Genomic DNA, 20,819 nt, shown 5'->3' on the forward strand with positions numbered 1-20,819 from the left:
ATTGTCAGATGGAGGCATAAAAACAGATTTATGTCACAAATGAGCTAAACATCAGATTTCGGCCACTTTTACCTGCAGTCTGAACATCACTTTTGTGAGGAAGTTTTTTAAATGTAGCAGTATTCCTCTGTATTTCTTCATGTGTCTGCATGCATATCAACCCCTCACCAGGTGTTGCAGTCTTGAGAGATGGTGGATCCTGGTGGAAAATGTCGACCCATGTGCACACAGGAACACTGCGATACCTCCACACAGCGATTACCATCTAAAACCTTTCCCACTGAGACACAAGCGCACATCACGTTGTGTTACAACTGCTAGCAACAGAGCGACACAAAGGAGGATATAGTGAGTGGGAGGTTACCAGGGCATGTACAGCCATCCACACAGTCTTCTTTGCAGACCTCCTGGATGTTGAGACTGTGGCAGGTTGTAGAGCAGGACTTGGTACATTCACTGTACTGCATCCCAATTGGACACTTTGGGACTGAACACACACATATGAACACTTAGATTATGTGACTTCAAAGCTCACAACTACCTTCTTCCTGACTGACAAACTTACAGCACTGGCTCTCCTCCAGCCAGCCACGGAGGAGTATCCCGTGGGCATGGCATGTGCGAGCATACTCCAACAGGATTGGACAGTAACAGTCCTCGCTGTTCCCCTGGTCACAGCGACACGCCTCTTCCTGACATAGCAGCAGGAAGGCCTCAGGAGAGACCAGGTGGGCACAGTGCAGAAACACACTAGAGGTCTGCAAAACACTGCAGCTGGCAAAAATCTGCACAAACACATACACATGTCAAGTTCAATGCAAAGGAGCAATGCGGTAAAACAAAGGGGAATTTCATTTTGTTGTCAGAGTAGTATTGACCAATCACGGTGGTGATTGGGATTTGGTTGCATGCAGGTAAACAGTCCACGTGGAAAGCAAAAGAGGTTGAAACCCATCAGCTATCGTCTGATGACAATTCAGCTTTTTATTAGCTTTATTTTCCAAATTTTTTCAGCATATATACAGACCTGTTGATAGAGATTGGCCGAAATGTTGTCTGGACCTGTCTCATGTTGCTAATTTGACTATAAACTATAACAAGCGAATGAAAGAGGAAGTCAAGGGAACCCCAAAATACTGACTATTACCCCCAGGGCTATCAGCAGATAGAGATAGACAGAGCACTTAGTTCTTTTCAGAGACATGGGGAATATCTAGCAGCCCTGCAGTAAGTGAAGGAGATACAGATGACATCTGATGGTGTTTCTGGTTTCACCACACGTGGGTGGTCTTGTGGTACTAAATGTTCTTGCCAAAACTGGCTGATTTTCCATATCAGCCCACCCACATGGACTACATTATACACGTTACAGAACTGCACTCACACCTTTCAGATCTGTATCGTCCCTTTTTAATGAGTCATATGTACTGTATATGGAAGCCAAATTGCACCCGGAGAAAAATGAATGACAAAAAAAAAATGATATAAAGTTTCTAAAAGTAAATCTAAACTTGAGGAAAGTAAAGTAAAAAGTTTGACTTGCATATTAATAAGTATAAAATACTAAATCAAAAGTCTGATTGTTATATGAGATTTGAAAGGCTTTTAATTCCTTTATTATATTAGATGACAGAAAATGAGGAGGGTGAAAGAAAGAGAGTTGGGTAATGATATGCAACAAAGGTGCGTGGACACAGGGATGTTGTAGTCCCTGTTGTAGCTGGCACATTAACCCCAAGGTCACCAGGTCACTACATGAGATTTGGAAGAGTGGTCCAAATTTACCTTTTAGTATTTGGAGGGCAAAGGTTTGTCTTTCTGAGTAAAAATGATCAGATATTCAGCACAATTTTCACGATTCTGCCATAGTGCTAGAGGGATTTTTTTGACATACTACTGCACTGCACCAAGTCAAATAATTAATTTCAAAGTCAAAATGATAATACATTAGACAGAATGAAATACTGTATGCAGAGATTTTCGGTTAGCAAGCGTCAAAAGTTGAGATCCCGTCATGCCTTAATACGTATGTGTCTCTTTATTTGTGCTGCCTCTTTGAATTAAAGGTTTTGTAATACAAAGATAAATTTCTGCACATTTTCAGAGTTTCTGATAACATTCAAAATGCAATCTCATCCTTACAGATGTCCTCACACATGTATGTGTGTGTGAAGTGTCCTCTCACCGCTGAACTGTCCTTTGTGCTGTTACAGGAGCTGCCGGGATTTGTGACACGTCGACATGGCTGATCAGCCCCCTTCACTGCCCACGAGTTTGCAAAATCATAACTGTCCTCTGTAAGGAATCCTAAAAACACAAACACACACATATACACAAAGAAACACACACATAAACGAGTTGACAGATTTCTCCTTAATCTCGTCCTACCATTACTGTTCCTTTTGCTTTCTTTTACCTTATCTTTTCCTGTACTGAGCTGCTACTCTTCCTGTTGCTGAGTGCTCGTGTCTCAAATCATTTCCTAGATTCCAGTCATAATGAACTCTCCTTAGTTTCACTCTCAAACATCCCCATATCCAACACACAGTTAGACTTCTGACTCCTCTAGTCGTTTATCCATTTGATCTTACCCTCTTGAGCGGTATACTCATCAGTTGACACAGAGTTGAAGTTGCCACAGAGGCCACAGGTCCGGTTGGCATGGTGTTTGGTCAGTGTCACAGCAATGTTGGCTGCATTATCAATGGTAACAGTGAAGCCAAACTCCTCACTCCAGAGCTTATAAAAGCCGAGCTCTGAGCCCACAAACACAGCGTGAGAGGCGTAGGGCACAGAGAGTCTACAGGAAAGAAGATACACATCAAGCTTCTACTTAATCATTATCAAACTATGGGGTGATTTTTAATTTTTTTTTGCAGTAAGTCAATGTGAGTATGCACTTAATTTATGATTTTAGAACAACAACTTAAATATTCTATTACTCAACCTTTTATCTCCTTGTGAGAGGCGTCCATCTGCAGACAGGTGCAGCTCAAAGGCGTCACCCAGAAACAGAGTGACTCCAGTCCTTTTGCCATTGACAAAATCACCTGCAGATTAAACACATTTACTTACTAATCGGATCTTTGACTGACAGACACCGTCAGAAGCAACATAATGTTAACAATAGCGATTCTGAATCTTATGAAAATTAAATGGAAGGATAAATGAGAAAGCCTTTTCAAATGTCAGCATGGGTGTAGTTCTTTGGGGCGGGCAATGAAAGCATTAAAATAGCAGAGCTCTTTTTTGACAAAATTACATACATTAGGTGGTCTCCATTGCAAATATACGCAAAACTTAAACAATATTTTTGGAAATGTCATTAAAACACAATTGCAAGATAACTGTGTTTCCACTGAGTGATGTCATGCAACTTCCCCTGTGGTGATAACATTCCAAGAAGCATGGCGATGGATGTTCAAAACATTAGCAGCTTTATTTCTATTGCAGCCACCACACTAGAGGTCATTATTTCCAATCCAAGGCCACGTAGGCATGTTATGGAGCCATAATGAAAAGGCAAGCTCCTTATATGTGGGAGAGGCCACGTGTGAGGGATTTCTGGGAGGTGATAGTCCATGATTTTGCTGAGGAATTATGGATTGTGGGCAGGAAATTATGTATGTGATGCGCAGAGGATGCTCAGACCTCCTGTTTCATATGTATGCACACATTTCAGAGAGAGTAAAGCCCGTGGCAGTGGAGAAGCACAATCACTGAGCTGCTCTGAATGACACATGAGACACCAATAGAATTCAAATCTGTTTGTTTCTTTATTGAATTGTCTGAGCATGACTCACCCAGCAGTGTGAAGGAGCGATGGCTGCAGTCTCCAGCCAGCAGGTAGCTGCAGTCTCCTGGAAACTCATACAAAACCCCATCAAACGTGTGGACGTGGTGTTGTCCAAACAGACTGCATCTCCCTGTCATACCTGCCACACAAGCTGGACACACACAAAGTACACTCATATGCAACCGACTGCAGAAACAGGACAAAAGGAGATCTAATATAACACATTTCACATATTAATATTTATAAGACATTGGGCCTCAAGCAGTGACATTCTCATAAATGTCTCTTATATTTTCTTTTGATTTTCTGGCAATAGAAAACATAAGAGAAGTCAGCTCCAGATGCACCAAATGCTCTTAATTATCCAAATCTGCTCTGACCAGGTCTGCTCAATGATGAATCTCACTTGATCTTAAATCACAGTTAGAATAAGTAATGCCCCATAAACACTATATAAGAACAGGTTTTGTGCTGTGTGCAAAGACTCCGACAAAATCTTAATTTGTAAAGTAGTTATCTAATAAAAGTAGTGGAATAAAAGTACAATATTTCCCTCTGAAGTGTAGTGCAGTAGAAGTAGAAAGTACCCTGAGATTTAGATACTCAAGTAACTTAAAAGTTCCTCAGATTTGTACTTGAGTACAGTACTTGAATAAATGTACCTAATTACATTCCAGCTCTGGTCAGAAGAGGGGACACTGAGAAACTGAAATTACAACAATTGGGATCAATGCACCAAGTATAGTAGTATTTCTTTAGTCGGCATTTCTTTTTTTTTATAATCAACTTTTATTGATTTTAGACATTAATAAAACAGGAACAAACATAAACATTGAATACATACAACAGTCCCTCCCCCTGGAACACACAAAAACCCCCCCCCCCCACCCTTTCCCCCCTCTTCCCTTCCTCACACCCCCCACTGAACACATAGAACACCCCCACATCTCTCTCTCCTCCCCTGACTCCTTCCCCTCCTCAGAGACACACAGTCATACATTTTAACAGAGTCAAAATCAAAACAATCAAATAGGACAATGTGATGTATAGGATTACAAACATACAGCATAATGCAGATGGACCTCAGGAGTCATAACAATAAAGTTTTCCTCTGCAGCTCTTTTCCACATCTGTAGCGTTTGTGGCTTAGAATTATTGATGCGAGCTGATGACCACTCCAGGTAGATCACCTCGAGGAGAGCTTGTAGCCAGTGTTTTATTGATAACTGATGTGGCGGGAGCCACCTTGAGACTATAATTTTTTTTGCTGCAGTCATGCCTGCCAACCAAAGTTTACGTTTTACCTCAGCAATCTTGAACCTGGAGTCATCATTTAAGAGAAGAAGTGCCGGATCCAGTGGGAGTTTCCTCCCTGTCAGACCAGACGCCCTATTAGCCGGCATTTCTTGCATTCCAACCATTTCAAAAATGTTCCATATATAAAACTTATTTTTTCTTGCATAGGACAAAAAAAAGCTGAAAACAAGATGTTTTTGTCTTATCCTGGTTAGAGTGCTCTTGGCCATTTGTAAAATTTTCTCTTACATAAGAGATTAGCAAAAATAACAAAACATTGGTGATTTCCTAAAACCAATTGTTACTAACAAAATAAGAACAAATCCCAAAAAAGAATTTGATTCTCCTCTGATGTCAATCTTACCTGTCAGATGCAGGAGAACCCAAATTCCGTGCAAATACCTTCTCATGCACACCTAAAACACATAAAGATGTGGTCTCCATTATCTTCACCATCACTCATACTAACATCATTATCACCCTCTTACACCTAAACATCACTTTACTCTGTGCATGTGCACAGCCTCCTTAAAAGCCTCTTTTTCCACTTCTCTTAACTCCAGTTGGTCCTACCTCCATGGCTCCAGTTATTCCACAGAGATGCAAAGAAAAGGCAATTACAATCCAAAACCAGTCAATCCAAATGTTGCACGTTTAAACCTCACACAGTCAAGGCATAATGATGCAGTGTGATGGTCTGTGTCAAACATAGGCTGAACTGAGACGTTGGTCAAACCACCCTGGAATCTGTTATATAGCAAAGACCGTACCCCCGCCCAGCTGCCAGTGGCTTTCCTTTAAGACTCCTTTCCATCGTCAGGTTGTGTCAAAAAGGGCAGAATATCACTCTGTCCAAAGCTCAGTGCCTGCAGACTGACACCATCAAACACATTCAGCAAGACAATACCAGGATGTGCCCACTGATCGCCTGGTTGAGTGATTAGTCTACTCATAAGTAACTGTATCTGTGCCAACCCAAACAATTCTGGTGGAAAAAACACTCTGGAGATATCTCACGCAATAACACTGCTGTGGTGGTGCTCATACACAAACACATGACTAAGCTGCGCCAAAATTGCACACACATAAATACACACACAGTGGGAACGGGTACGGATCAACACTCTCAGGTGCAAGCTTCACCTATCATCTGGCACTAAGTCAAAAGCGGTTTAGTGCAGATATATGCTGATTTTATTGTGGTACCTCTTTGCAGCACTGTGGTCCTGCATGCTCTCACATGTGTTTTCATTTGACCTCTCCACAGGTTGATGCTGGGTGGAGCTGTGCTGGAAATTTTAGACAACTTGCTATATTGATGACCATGATTAAGTTAGAAGTTGCCAGGTAACAACATTAACAAGTGAATCAGTACAGTTTGTGCTTGTCCACCAGCTCCTGAGGGTCTAATCAGGCAGATGAAGTGGAAACACCTGCAGCGTGGGTCAGAGGTGTGTACTGTAGCTCCTTTAGGAAAAGCAGGGGTTACAAAGAACATTAATGATGGGTCTGCCATAAGCCATGACAGTTTGACAGTGAGTTATCATGCACAATGGACCATTTTAAACTTGAAAACATGAAAAATCTAAAAAAAAAAAAAGGTCCCTTTGTATTTCCTCTTGGAGTGTTTGTTATTACAGAAGCTGACAATATAAAAGGACACGTTATTACTTCAGTGAAGGCATTCAAATTTTGTACTGGCCAAACTTTGGTGCCACTTCTACTTAAGTTAATGAGGCAGCATGACAATCATGTCTGTGTTGTTTTATATATACATATATATATATGTATATAATTTATAGTTTCCTTGGTACATTCAGCTGCAATAGTATTCTTACTGTGACATTAGAATATCTTTGGTGAAACAAATTCTGTAAACAATGGCTTAGTAACATTAAGTGTCCAAGTAGGCCACTCAGGTGAGCCCCCACATACATTCTTTTTGTCTTCTGCTGTATTTAACTGTTTTTTTTTACGACATCTATTGAATGTCTGTCCGTACTGCAAGAGGGATCCCTCCTCAGTCGCTCTTCCTGAAGTTTCTACTATTTTTTTTGTCCCCGTTATAGGGTATTTTGGGGGGAAGTTTTTCCTTAGTCAGTGTGAGGGTCTAAGGACAGAGGGATGTTGCATGCTGTAAAGCCCTCTGAGGCAATCTGTGATTTGTGATAAAGGGCTTGATAAATAAAATTGACTGGACTTGACAATACCAGCACCCTGGAACTATCTCACCTGCTGAAACTGGAATGCAGTTATCTTTTAAGACTATTTTTTGGGGCATTTTCCCTTTCATTGACAGGACAGTTTTAGATAGACAGGATGATGGGAAAGAGAAGGGGGAATGACATGCAGCAAAGGGCCACAGGCTGCAATCGAACCCGGGCTGCTGCAGAGGCCTCAGCCATATGGGGTGCACACTCTACCTGGTCGGGGGCCCTTCTGTGTGGAGTTTGCATGTTCTCCCCGTGTCCGCGTGGGTTCTCTCCGGGGTCTCCGGCTTCCTCCCACGGTCCAAAGACATGCAGCTCAGGTTAATTGATGACTCTAAATTGCCCTTAGGTGTGGTTGTGAGTGTGTATGGTCGTTCGTCTATATGTGTCGGCCCTGCGATAGTCTGGCGAACTGTCCAGGGTGTACCCCGCCTTCTGCCCGATGACAGCTGGGATTGGCTCCAGCCCCCCCGCGACCCTTACGAGGACAAGCGGTTACAGAAAATGACTGACTGACTGACTGACTCTACCTGGTGAGCTAGAGGTCACCCTGAACGCAGTAATTTTTAATGTCATTATCAACTGCACCTGTGTTTTTACTGCTATAACATGCTGCTCCAAAAAACATCAGCCTGAGCAGAGATCTCATCATCTGGAACAACTGAAAACACATATGTGTGCAGAATCAACAGCTGCATCTTTGGATTTACAGGATGATTTCAAATCCAAAGATGCAGCAAGATCAAGGACAAATTTTAATTATTATGATTTTGTTTTTATTTCCTTTTTGAAAAATAAATAAATAAAAAGACTAATAAATCTACCATGTACCTTGTATTTTACATGCTTTCTAAATTTCTGGATAATTTTGTCGGTGTTCATGCATATGGCATACATTTTGGCAAGATTGTGTATTTTTGTTTAATCTGGGAATTTTCAGCTCAGCTCCTACAATAAGTTTAAAATACACTGTGGAAACAAAATTGTTACATTTATACTAATAAGTGCAAAAAAAATCACCATTAAAATCCATTCAAACTGCAATTTTTGATACCACAGCCATCATAGCATAAAGACATGCATTGTGTTATTTCTGCATGTCATTCAGGGCTTTTGCCTTGGAATTTGTCATTTTTAATATTTTCTACCTAACATATCCCAGAATGCAATCATCAAAAAAACAAAAACAAGAAAAACCTACTTTGCATGTAATATATTGAAAAATATGTGTTGTTGTTTTTTTTTAAAACAAAAACAAACACAACAAAACATAGAAGCATTATGACAAAAACCTGGCACTAACCACTTAAAGGGTTAAAATTCTGAAAATTAATGAATATTTGATATTTGTGATAAGGACTGGCATTAGTTAAAGGGATTAACTTAATGAAAGTAGAAAATCATATTAATTTATAATATTTTTTCTAGCTTGAATTTGAAAAGCACATTTTGTCTGCAGAGCTGTATGAGTAATGCAAAAATAAATGTTGCTACTAATCATTGACATACCCCAGGTTGTGTTAATCAAAAAAATCTACTTTGCATGTAGTATACATGAAAATAATTCTTGTGTTTTTTTCATCAAAAAACATATTGGCATCATGACAAAAACCTGGCATTTAAAGGGTTAAATTTCTGAAAATCAATTTATATCTTATATTTATAATTAGGACTGATGTTGGTTTAAAAATTAACTCAAGGAAAATCACATCAGTGTATAGTGTTATTTTAAAGCTTGATTTTGAAAAGTTTTGTGGGCAGAGTGATACAAGTGTGTGTAGTATTAAAGTGGGCCCTAAGGGTTAAGGAATCATACAACTTGTGCAGTGTTATCCAAGTCTCATGTACCCAGTTGTTCAGTTCTTTCCAAACACCGGCATTTTCACTAAATCAGTATTGGATTCTAGCTTTGAGGAGAGCATATTGAGGTTTCACTCTCAGTTCAGTTTTTAATATTAATTCTGGTGAACATGTATGTGTGCTTGGCAAGTACTGAAGATACAACTGGATAAATGAGATTTGGATTTTAATGTAGGCTACTATTTGTGTGAGAGTGTGTAAACTAATGTTTTGATATAGTTTTTTTTTGTTGTTGTTGCTGTTCAGTGTGGTCCCAATCAATCAATAAATCAATATGATCGTTCTATGGTTTTTGTTCTATGGTTTTTAATAATGACTGACTATTAATAACTCATCTCTAAACCATTAATTAATTAAGTCTTAATAAAGCCATGAGGTCTGTCGACCTAAAATGTGATGTGTACTGATACAAGAATTGTTAGAAAGTTTAATGCAGACAACAAAACCAACATGCACATAGTATAATGCCAAAACAGATGAAACCACAAATACTCAAAAATATGTTTTTATTTTATTTTATTTTTTTATTTTATTTGCAGGTTGGTCACAATATTTATGTGTGCGTGCGTCGTGTGTGCTGTCGCGTAGCCAGCTTGCCAGGAACATGCTCGTGCACCGTGTTCATTCATGTACAGTGTATGCAATCCATGAACGTGCCTGTCTTATTCTGGGCAAATTACGTCATCGCACAGCCCAGGGTACTGCAGGAACTTGCGGTCAAAAGCCCACCGCAGGATGCTGCTCAGTGCAATTTGTGTAGGAAACACACACATGCTGAACACAGAAAATTCAAAGCGGCTTTAAGCTACTATTCCACAATGAAGTAATCTGTATTTGGAGACACTAAAGATAATTAAATCCTATTAAATGCTATTCGATGCCTCCCTTTAAAAATATAATAACTATTAGAGTGATGAAATGTCACACAAAATAAAGAATAAGAATGCCATAAAGAATGTCAACATTACATCACTGAAACGTCCCATAAAAATTGCAGATATAACATAAGAATAGTAGGATAGTGATTTTTGAAAAATAGTGTTTTTTCAAGGAAGCAAACGGAGAAGCAAATTTCACAGAATAAGTAAGAATTGGTGAGTAAGAAAAAAAAGAAAAGCTACAGGATGGTTTGCTCTTGCAGTCCGTTATGTGTGGGGGCGGACCACTACAGGCGCGCACAGCACGGTGCGCGCATCGATGCAGGCGCGTCGGCAAATAACCTCATTCTGCATACTGAGTGTTATTTAGAAGGTCTTCTATTCCAGCGTGGGTTTGTAAAGGTGATCCCAGCAGAAGTGACATCCACAGCTCAAGTACCGCCATGGCTGCGCTGTCGGGAGGAGAGATGTGCATCAAATACCTGATGTTTGCCTTCAACCTGGTTTTCTGGGTGAGTTTGAAGCGCGGAAATGTATTGTTCTCATAGAGATATATACACATCCTGTCTGTGTTTCATGTGCGTGAGAGACGGAGACTTGTGTGCAAGCGCATTCGTGTGTCATCAGGTTACTATATAGGCTGGTAAATGAAATGATACGGTGTCCCAGATGCAGGATCGTACCGAGCGCTCAGCCTCGGTTGCTTATGACAGTATATTCTGGCAGTGGCCACCACTAAACACAAAGTGTCCCAATACGCGTGAGGACCGAGCGGGCAGGAAGAATAATCCCCAGTGGCCAAGTGACCCAGTTCCACAGCGCGGACTACACTCTGGAGTTTGCGCGCACGGCATTTTAATAATCGCGAAGAGGGGAGAAAGGGCTTTATTGTGTTGGAGAATGTAACTGATTTTACAATAATCATAAGACCTCTGCTCCTCACGTGATGAGGAGGAGTTGCGCATGTCGGGGAGCCATACTGTGTGTGTGTAAATGAATCCTGGATATCCCATATAGGCTATTTGTGTCCTCCTAAGCCTACAGGGTGTGTCTTGTTGTTTCCGTTTGTTTGTGATCTCTCTCTCTCTCTCTCTCTCTCTCTGTCTGTGTGTGTATGTGTGTGTGTATGTTTGTGTGCCATGTGTATGTGTGGTTTCAGATGGATGCTTTGCCCTTTTATGTACGTTAATAATTTGTGTATCTATATATAGAGCTAAGAATAACCATATATTACAGGACAGACAGGGATTTCCCAACGTGTGTGTGCGTGAGAAAAAAATGATTCAGACAACACAACCAAATTTGGGCATTCAAAACATTCAAAGATGCAAAATACACCTAGTTCATATCAAAAAGTTTGTTATAAGTATAACAAGTTCTTGTTATGTAGAGCCAATACTTGGCTCTGTTATTTAGAGCCAATACAATCAACTGATGATCGATGAATGGTCATTAAGAATTTAATCAAACATTTAATCAATCGACAGGTTATGCAGTGCTGTTAAAGTATATGCAATGTCTTGTGTGAGCTTTGAGGAAAAAAATGCATTTGGCATCATTTGAAATCAAGTTTTTATATATTTTTTAAATAATAATTGTTTAATTGATAATTAATTTCACAAATAATTGGTAAGTGATGTGCTTAAATTTGCAACCTTAGTTAATACACATAGAAGTCCAAAAGTTCCCCATTTTTGTTGGCTTAAACAGGAAGAGATGTGACAATCTGGTCATGACCCTGTTTATGCAGCCACAAATCACATGACACAGATATCTGATCGCAGCTCAGCCTGGACACAGCAAGAAGAACTGTGCCTGGCTTTGTGTCATTGCATCAAAAGCAGGGTTCACAAACCTTGCCTTCAATAAAAGCAGCTTCTGGGAGAAGAAACAGAAAGTAATTGTGTTTGAGAGCAGACTATTAACTGTAGCCACACACAGTTCAGACACCAGAGCAGTAAATATGCTGCTAGGCAGGTATCTAAAAAAAAAAGGTTTTATGTCAGCATGCCTCAACAGAGCCCTCTTTACTGCTACTGTACCTCTCAGTTCATAAAACCCTGTATGCCCGCACAACCTGCACAAACACAGCAGCTCTAAAAACAAACCGTGCATGCATAAACATGGGAAAATAGAGAGGGAGGAACACCGGCAGCAGGAATTCATATCACGTACACAATGGAGGTCAGTTTGTCGACTCTCTAACCACTCCCTAACTGTATGATCAGGTGACTGTATGAAGGCGTGGTGTTACTTTCTCTTCCCACCACCTTTTTTTTAACTGACACCATTATGCTTCCCTTCCACCTGAGCAGAAGTTAGATATTAAACACTCACAGTGGTGCATTGTATAGACCGAATCAGCATGGCTGTCGCTGGGGGAATCAAATGTGTGAAATATCTCATGTTTGTCTTCAACCTTGTCTTCTGGGTAGGTGTGCTCTACTTTTTATTGTGTGTGTTTTATGTGTGAGGGTGAGCGCGAGGTGGAAGAGCTTCCTTATCAAGTATTATACATTTACACTTTCACAGTTTGCTTTATCTGCCACTTTGTGTATACAATGGAAAATTTAAAAAAAATTACATGTTGTACAAAAGAAAGAAGACATTGAAAAAGAGTCTAAAGAGCAGTGATGTATATGCAGATACACACATTCACACACACACGCACACACACACACACACACACACACACACACACACACACACACACACTCTGAATCAAACAGATTGCCATCTTTCAGTTAGGCTCCGTAGTTAAAAATTCACTGACCTATATATGCTCACAAGCCCTGTAAGAAAGTGCCTGTTATTGCACTTTACACAATATGGCACCAACCACAAACACAGCTAGCGTTTAGGAAGCTTAGCACTAGGAACGTTTCCACAACACTGGCTAACATTACCTACAAGTTGTAATGATGTTTTGCAGTAAACATTTTAATCTAATGTTCAATGAACTTCTTAAGGATTTTTATCACTTCAGATAATTTCCCCATAAGGTTAAATGCTATATAGGCCATATTGTTATAATTGCAACACTGAGGATGCTTTGGTGATGCTGAGAGGTGACAGATCATACTATGTTCTTTTGTAAAACATTCCCACAATTTTACATGAGAACAAAGATAGAATGTTTTCAAAGAAACATTTAGAAAATGCTTTCAGGATGATAATGAGGCCTGAAATTACACAACATTTTTAAGGAACATTCCTGTAATGTGATATATTAATATGAAGACACAGAAAAAAACTTTTTAAACATTTAAATTAAAAGAATTGCTGTTTCCTTCATCTCCTTCTTTGTGAGACTTGTCTTGTTTTCTTGCTAGGCGCATGCACACCATCACATGGACACACCAATCAATTGATTGGTGTGTCCATGTGATGGTGATCCATGTGATGGTGAATTTGATCCCTAAGAAACCTGAACAAGCTTGTTTAATTCCTTTTGAAAAGGTTGGGGAAAAAGGCAACTTGGTAAGAAATGTCCCACAAATTGCAAAAAAAAAGTAAAATGTGACATGAAATAAAACTAGTTAGAAAAAGAGAGAGGATTATCAGAGGATATCTAAAAATAGGGAAAATGTGCCAAAAGCTATATTCTTTATTACAGTAATTTTACTATCTAAAATTATGTCACAGAAAAAAAACTCAAAAAATGAAGACAGATTTTTTTCAGTACTTTTAAGGTAATTTTTTTGTTGTTTTTTAAACTTTTATTTTACAACATTTATTTTATACTCTTTTGTTTATTTCCAGGTAATTTTATTGTAGCTTTTTAATTCATTTTTAATTCATCTCCTTATGGTGTCGTTTTATTTTAAAGAAATCAAAACAATTGGCTCAGGTTTGAAAGGGTTAAATAGCAGAAATAAACTATATTACATTTTTATGGGGACCACAAAGAACCCCGTCAGGAACCCCTCATGGTCCTAAACCCTTGTTGAAACACTGATTTATCCTCCGACTGTAAAGTTAGACTGACAGAGGAAAGTGAAGAAATGACAGCGCTGTGTGTGAAAAAAACCTGTTTCTGTGTTTCAGCTTGCAGGCACTGCTGTCTTTGCTATAGGCCTGTGGCTGAGATTAGACCCAAAGACCAAGGGTCTGTTTGAAGGAGCAGACTCCCCATATGTGTTTTACACAGGTAAGGATCTCAGTCCTTGAGCTCAAACATGATCTGTTATCATTTAACCGTGGTATCATGCTGCCTCAAGGTAACATTTTTTGCTGTTTACAGTCACACAACACATTCTCAATTATGTTCCAAAACTTAGAGTTAGGGCCCTACGGAACATGTAACATGACGTTCTGAAGGCCAAGTTTAGCCTCTTTTTCGGGGCCTTCATTACATGGTTCAGCCCCATTAACTCACCACAAAAATGGTTTGAGAACATCTTTTTCTGTCATTTTCAAATATTGAAAAAAACACAAACAAAAAAACTCAGTAATAGATGAGTAAAGTTTAGTTTTTAATTGTTTAATGTACCTAATTAGAAGATTAGGAACAGAACAGAAAACTGCAAAAGTGCAAATGTTACCTCAAAACATTGTACCTTTATGGGACCTGTACCTTAGGTTAAAGCTGTCACCATAATTTTGTTTTTTTATCTCTGCAAATTGACCTACATACGTTTAATCATTTTGAATGTTATTATAATGTTATTCATACACTATTGTATATAATTTGATCAAGATTCTGACATCACTTCTTTTTTTCATTTCTCACCATCATGGTTCAGTGTTGCTTTAAGGTAACGCAACCAAAAGTGTACACCAAAAATATATATTTTTTGAAAATGTCTTTAAATTATGTTTACTTTATCTATATTATGACAAAAAAACAACATTACAAACATGTTTTCACCAACTGGCATCATAATGCATACCACAGAGGGTTAAGCAAGGTGGAGTAGAGTTTTGAATTATGTGAGCTCTGCAAAATACTAAATATTCTTGTATGTATCTGTGATGCTGTGTGTGTGTGTGTAGGTGTATATATCCTGATAGGAGCTGGAGCACTGATGATGGTAGTGGGTTTTCTGGGATGTTGTGGGGCCATCCAGGAGTCCCCCTGTATGCTGGGACTGGTTCGTACCACTTTTTTATTCTTCACATAACTCTCCTTTCTATTGGCTTAAATAAAATGACACTTAAAATCTTTAAAACCAGCAGTCTCTTTTTCTTTGTATATTTTTATAGTGATCTCACTAAGCAGTTCTTGTTATCTCACTTGCAAGTTGCAAGTATGAATTGCGGACTGACCTTGGGCTCACTGAGAAATAAGAGCTACATTCATCATTGTTTACTGAATGGTATCAAGGCCAGAGAAGAGGCTCTAGATTTCCCTGTACTTGTTCCGCCCTCCCTCCCTCTCCCGCCCTGTCTGGCCCTAATCTGCTTGCACTAAATCTCTCAGAGGGTGGAGCCTATGTAAATTGGGTTCAGCAACACTCAAATTACCTTACTTGTCCAAACATGCATGCAAAAGACATGCACACAGCCATGCATTGATGCACACATTCATACAATCCGCTGAGTTTTATTTAGCCTCTCTCCTTTTTGCAGTTCTTCTTCTTCCTGCTTATCATATTTGCCATTGAGGTTGCGGCTGGAATCTGGGTGTTTTCAAATCAAAGCAAGGTAACGTGCAAATTTAAAGTATGTTACATTAGTAATTGCATTACATTTTTCAACCAAGTTGCAATACAATAAGAAAAAAAAACATTGTGGAGAAGAAAATATAAGGCCAAAATTAAACTAAAACACAAAATGAAAAAGAGGGCAATAAAATACAAGGTGAATGATGTACTATATAAAATATTTTTTCCCGACTTGCTGCTGTGTTGCAGGTGGTGAATGACATCACAACATTCTACATGCAGACCTACAATAACTACAAGACAACACAAGACCAGCGCCTCAAAGAGACTCTGCTGGTGATTCAAACCGGGGTGAGCAACGTTTGCTCCATTTCTGCTTCATTCTAATTCAGACTGACTCGGATCCCATCTAAAAGGGATTTGGCTCCAAAGTTGTTTTCAAGCAAATGCAATGTATTCCCACAAGAAGCTGTCTAGCAATACCTTTCAAAACTCTCTACATCAAGTATTATCTGTAATATTTATGATGACTAGAAGCCATAGATTCAGCATTTTAAGGAAATAAACTCTTTCAGTTTCTTTGTTAGTGCACACTGTGTGAAGTGTGGGTGCAGAGCTGAGAGGCAATTAGCTTATAAATATGAGAAGAAGGAAACAGCTAGACTCCAAAGGTCAAACACAGGCCCACTCTAAAGCTCACTACTTAAAGGTCCAGTGTGTAGGATTTAACAACACGGTTTTGTTTTTTTAAACTGCTTTATTCATTGTTTTTACCGATTTAACTCAGCTCCCGCTAAAAACCTCCTTAATGTCTGGATCAGAGAAACCGTGAGCACACATTTAGTTATCAGAGAAGTGCTATTAGCTATTAGTTATTAGCTGGTGCTGGGCTAGCAGCCCATCTCTGACAAGGTGAACAGTACCAGTAAACACTGATTTGTGATGAGATACAGATTTGTTTAAGGTTTTAAGTAGATTTGATCAACTAGACCATTTGTTTGGGAGAAAAAGAGGCGGCTAATTCGGCTCCCGATAAAAGCCTCCTAAACAATAAACAGTAGATGAATTCTAACAGGGAATATATGCTTGGCACATGGATATCTGCAATCTTCATGGCTAGATGCCAGGAAATTCTGTGAATCCTATACACTGCTCCTTTAACAGGTCGTATCTTGTTTATTTGTGAAAAAAGCACATCTGCACATTTAAATCTGTGCAAAAAATCATGTTCACTGTGCAAGCTCTTGGTCAGAGACCTCCTTTAAGGCAATACAAGGGAAAGCAGCAGTATGGGAAATTGGGAGAACATCACTTGATTAGCCTTAATGCAGAATGTTTATGTCAATCTCTGAGTCTTGAGTAGCAAGACATCAAGGGGATTGTAGTCCTTGGGAAACTGACTACAAAATGAGCACAGTCTAACTACAGAGACAGTCAAACACTAAGCACAACATATTTACAAAATTTACCATATTTACAAAAGAATAAATAACAATAGAAATAGATGCTATTCTTTTTACTGTTGATAATGATTCAGCTCCAGCACTCCAATCTACGTCCACATACCAGGTGAGCTGTGTTTCTCCATATGATTTGTTGTTATTTGTGAAAAAAAAAAACCCTTAAGTGAAAAAAAATAATTTGCTTGTTTTGCAATAATTTGCCATTTCTTGCTGAACAGTTTCTACATGCATACAGTACTTCTGTGCAGCATCTCTCCAGGTTTCCTGGCATCCTCACTCTGACAACAAGTTTAACTAAAAACTGTGACAAAATGTTGAGCCATTTCTTTAAACACTTAGAGGCATGTGTTTTCCTTCTGCAAGTCATCCTGTTCTCTAAAAGTATGATTTTGTGTACATTTACAGCTGAACTGCTGCGGACCAACTGGTAGTGTAGATACTGCCAAAGACACCTGTCCCCAGGGAGAGCCTCTTGAGGAGCTCATTACAAAGGTACAACTACTCTGAATGTGTGTATAAATTGAATGCCAACACAGCCGTGTGCATCAGCCAAGAGCTGCTGAAAGAAAAAATAATATTTCAGCATGAAAGATGATCCAAAAGATCTAACAGATGTCAGACATGCATCAGCTCTGTGAGAGCTGGGCAATTACTATACATGAAATGATAGTGTGACGTGTGTCACAAGTTTATCAGTCTTCCTTTTGCAGACTAATTCTCTCAATCGCCTTGCAGTGTTACTATGGAAACAATGGTTTACTGAGCCTGCATGCTCTCTGGCTGTCTGTTCTATGTGCCGTACCACAAGTCATGTTCAGCATAGGCTCAGAGAAAGCTGAAATGAATCATATTTGTGTGTTACAGAGCTGCCCAGACGCCATCGACGAGGTGTTTGACTCCAAGCTACATATCATAGGAGGAGTGGGCATCACTATTGGTGTTGTTATGGTAAGAATGTGATTAACGTCTCATATTCCAGTGCGTGCTGCCCTGGAGGATGAACACAGTGCAGAGATGAGCTAACACAAGTACTGTACTCTCCCTCTCTCTTACAGGTGTTTGGGATGATCTTTAGTATGCTCCTGTGCTGCGCCATCAGGAAGTCTCGGGAGGTGGTGTGACACCCACCATCACATCTCAGAGCCCTTGTTAATGTTGCATGATGTCATTCCCAGAGTCACATGACTCTCCGCTGCCAATAAAAACACTGCTTGTTCAAGGGGGCTAATCTAAGCAAGACTGGGTGCAGATATTTCAGATTATTACATAGTTTATGTATGCATCAGTTATAACTGTGCTGCCTACACTTAGGCCCACCTTCCTGGACTAGATAGATGCGATGTGGTTATTAGGCCCAACTATAGAGTGGGTATCATCTGTGCTTCAGTGGCACTGTAGTATAGAAATGTGTAATTTTGTGGTCATTTGATTGAAATTAGTGTTTGTGAACTGCTAATTATCTAAACAAAAGATCATATTATTATATACTGATCACATTTCTATTGCTATCAGTTGGGGTCACCTACCAGCCAGAAAAGTCATGGACCAGCGCCATAAAAATGACAACCACCACCACTTCACCACAGTACAGCAGTAACCAATGCAATCCTACAGTCCTTTTTCTTACAACACCGAAGCCAAACAATGGTGAATAGTAGCCAACTGAATGCCGAGCTGTGAACTGCAGTGACTGGTCTCTTCCAGATTGGTACGAAGTGTAGCATTTCGGTTCCGTCATTGTGACATTTCATTTGTTCCTCCTCTTTCTGTGTCCATCCCCTAACTCGCCCTTTCTGAAAAAAGCCTTTAATTTTTTTTGTCACATTTTGTAAATGTCTTCTTTTTTATTTGTAAAAGATTTATATACTTAGGTAGTTGTATGGTACATGTGGTTTGATGATGTATTTTATAATGTTCTTCTCATTTTACAGAGATTTCGGGTTGATTTATACCATATGCACTATTTCACAGAGACATAAAATAATGAGAGCAAAATAAACCAAAATATTCTGAATGAGTCTGGCAGTCAGTCAGTCATTTTCTGTAACCGCTTGTCCTCGTAAGGGTTGCGGGGGAGTGGGGGGGTGGGGGGGCTGGAGCCAATCCCAGCTGTCATCGGACGGAAGGCAGGGTACACCCTGGACAGGTCGCCAGACTATTGCAGAGCCGACACATATAGACAGACAACCACACACGCTCACAGTCACACCTAAGGGCAATTTAGAATCACCAATCAACCTGAGCTGCATGTCTTTGGACTGTGGGAGGAAGCCGGAGACCCTGGAGAGATCTGAATGAGTCTGCTCTGTGGCTATTATATTATGGCATATAACTACTTACACACAGTCAAGAAGTCAAATTAGCTTTGTTTTTTTATTAAGCCTATTCTCGGGAGGCCGCTGAGTACAGTTCATTACTGAGAAAGCAAAATCTTAACTATTTAAAGCCTCTGGGAACCTAAATCACCAAAATCTTTCTTAATATGTAATTTACTGTCTTACAAGCATAATAAAAAGCATAAAAAATGATCAGATACAATCCAAATTTAAAATATTGTCATTTTAGTTTTTTCAGTTTCCTGAAGCTGGCTTGATTTGGGCATCGTTATCCCTGATGCATATCACGTAATATGGATGAAGCCAATCAAAAACTCAAAGTTAGGTGTCATTTGATGCCAAATTGAAATTCCTCAGTGCTCCTTTCAACACTGTAACATGTAACATTACCAGACGTGGCAATGCTATTCTGGCAAGTCTTCAGCCAAAGCTTTGATATAAATGCATTCTTATTATTTAAAGGCACGCTTCCAGAAGCTTTAAGAAGAACATAGCCTACATTAAGAAATTCAGTATGTTATTTCCATGGCCTAGGGAGATTCAATTAATATATGTGAGCATGAAGCTAGGAACCAGAGAAATCTCGAAATTGTGATGTCATAGGCTAAAAAGTCAGGAGCTCCCATGCTTAACCTCCAAAGCTGAAAAATGAAGCCAAAGCAGTAGTGCCAAAACTGCAGATCATCCACTTTAACTGCTTTAGGCTGTCTCCAAAACCAAGTAAATCCCTAAAGACCTCCATGTTAAAACTTTCAACATCCAGAATAACTGTATTGGGGTAATTTTGTTTTAACAACTTACCTGTTTACACTTTATTCCTATCACTTAAATGACTAGCTACCTGACACGACCAGGCACTGCAGTCTGTGAGTCAGATCAGACACAATTGGTCAGATCCTCTCATCTAAATAAAGTCATTTCTAGCTCTAAAATTTCAAGATGGCGACAGCTGAAGTCCCCTGGGTTGTCTCAGTGTCATCCATCACATCTTTTTTTCAATTCATTGTTAATGAAGCAGCTCCAGAATGTATATGCTTGCTTACATCACAAATCAGAATTTTAGCACTCTAGTTTTTTTATTTGAGAGAGTTCTTCAGGATACTAATCTGGACAGTCTCAGAACACAGAAATGAAATGTATACATTTTGAAAATTGGGGTAGTTCTTTTTTAAATCAACGCAATATCATATTGACTGCTCAGTGTGTTAGAATGAGCTGAGCAGGATACAGGGGGCATGTACGGGGCAGAAGGGCGTAGCTGCCTTGATAAGGCTGAAAACAACATCCTGGTTCCTTTCCATGTACGCAGTGGAAAAAAACATTCTCCCCCCAGCTTTCCCCTTGTTTGATATTTGTGATCCTTTTGTGTGACTC

The 20,819-nt window shown here is 39.4% G+C and overlaps 2 protein-coding genes across 3 annotated transcripts in view; one reads left to right on the top strand and one right to left on the bottom strand.

Moving 5' to 3' along the window:
* vwf (von Willebrand factor) overlaps positions 1–5,876 on the bottom strand; it is a 40,917-nt gene extending 35,041 nt beyond the window's left edge. The window contains exons 1-9 of the mRNA XM_042495659.2: positions 5,666–5,876; positions 5,457–5,508; positions 3,804–3,947; positions 2,948–3,050; positions 2,592–2,800; positions 2,186–2,307; positions 566–785; positions 365–487; positions 169–280 (exon numbers count right to left, since the gene is read on the bottom strand). Of these exons, the coding sequence (XP_042351593.2) occupies positions 169–280; positions 365–487; positions 566–785; positions 2,186–2,307; positions 2,592–2,800; positions 2,948–3,050; positions 3,804–3,947; positions 5,457–5,508; positions 5,666–5,671 (1,091 nt within the window). The 5' untranslated portion in view covers positions 5,672–5,876. The remainder of the gene's footprint in view (positions 1–168; positions 281–364; positions 488–565; positions 786–2,185; positions 2,308–2,591; positions 2,801–2,947; positions 3,051–3,803; positions 3,948–5,456; positions 5,509–5,665) is intronic.
* Positions 5,877–10,344: 4,468 nt separating this feature from the next.
* cd9a (CD9 molecule a) lies at positions 10,345–19,123 on the top strand. Of its 2 annotated transcripts, none has more exons than XM_042496479.2 (8): positions 10,345–10,552; positions 14,088–14,190; positions 15,036–15,133; positions 15,612–15,686; positions 15,896–15,997; positions 17,515–17,601; positions 17,974–18,057; positions 18,165–19,123. In XM_042496479.2, exons 1-8 carry the CDS (start codon positions 10,484–10,486, stop codon positions 18,228–18,230), a joined length of 684 nt encoding a protein of 227 aa, XP_042352413.1. In that variant the 5' UTR covers positions 10,345–10,483; the 3' UTR covers positions 18,231–19,123. The 2 variants fall into 2 exon arrangements, with proteins under 2 accessions (XP_042352413.1, XP_042352414.1); XM_042496480.2 differs by lacking the exon at positions 10,345–10,552 and adding an exon at positions 11,783–12,471.
* The last annotated feature ends 1,696 nt before the right edge of the window (positions 19,124–20,819 follow it).

The sequence above is a fragment of the Plectropomus leopardus genome, chromosome 7 (genome assembly GCF_026936395.1).
Source record: "Plectropomus leopardus strain MGB_pleo_1.0 chromosome 7, ASM2693639v1, whole genome shotgun sequence".
In the NCBI taxonomy this organism is placed as follows: Eukaryota; Metazoa; Chordata; class Actinopteri; order Perciformes; family Serranidae; genus Plectropomus; species Plectropomus leopardus.

Bases quoted from the DNA above. Each gene is read 5' to 3' on its own strand.
- cd9a (XM_042496479.2), top strand. From the start codon at position 10,484: ATGGCTGCGCTGTCGGGAGGAGAGATGTGCATCAAATACCTGATGTTT. The intron at 15,134-15,611 runs GTTCGTACCACT...TCCTTTTTGCAG, and splicing joins CCCCCTGTATGCTGGGACTG to TTCTTCTTCTTCCTGCTTAT. The intron at 15,687-15,895 runs GTAACGTGCAAA...GCTGTGTTGCAG, and splicing joins TGTTTTCAAATCAAAGCAAG to GTGGTGAATGACATCACAAC.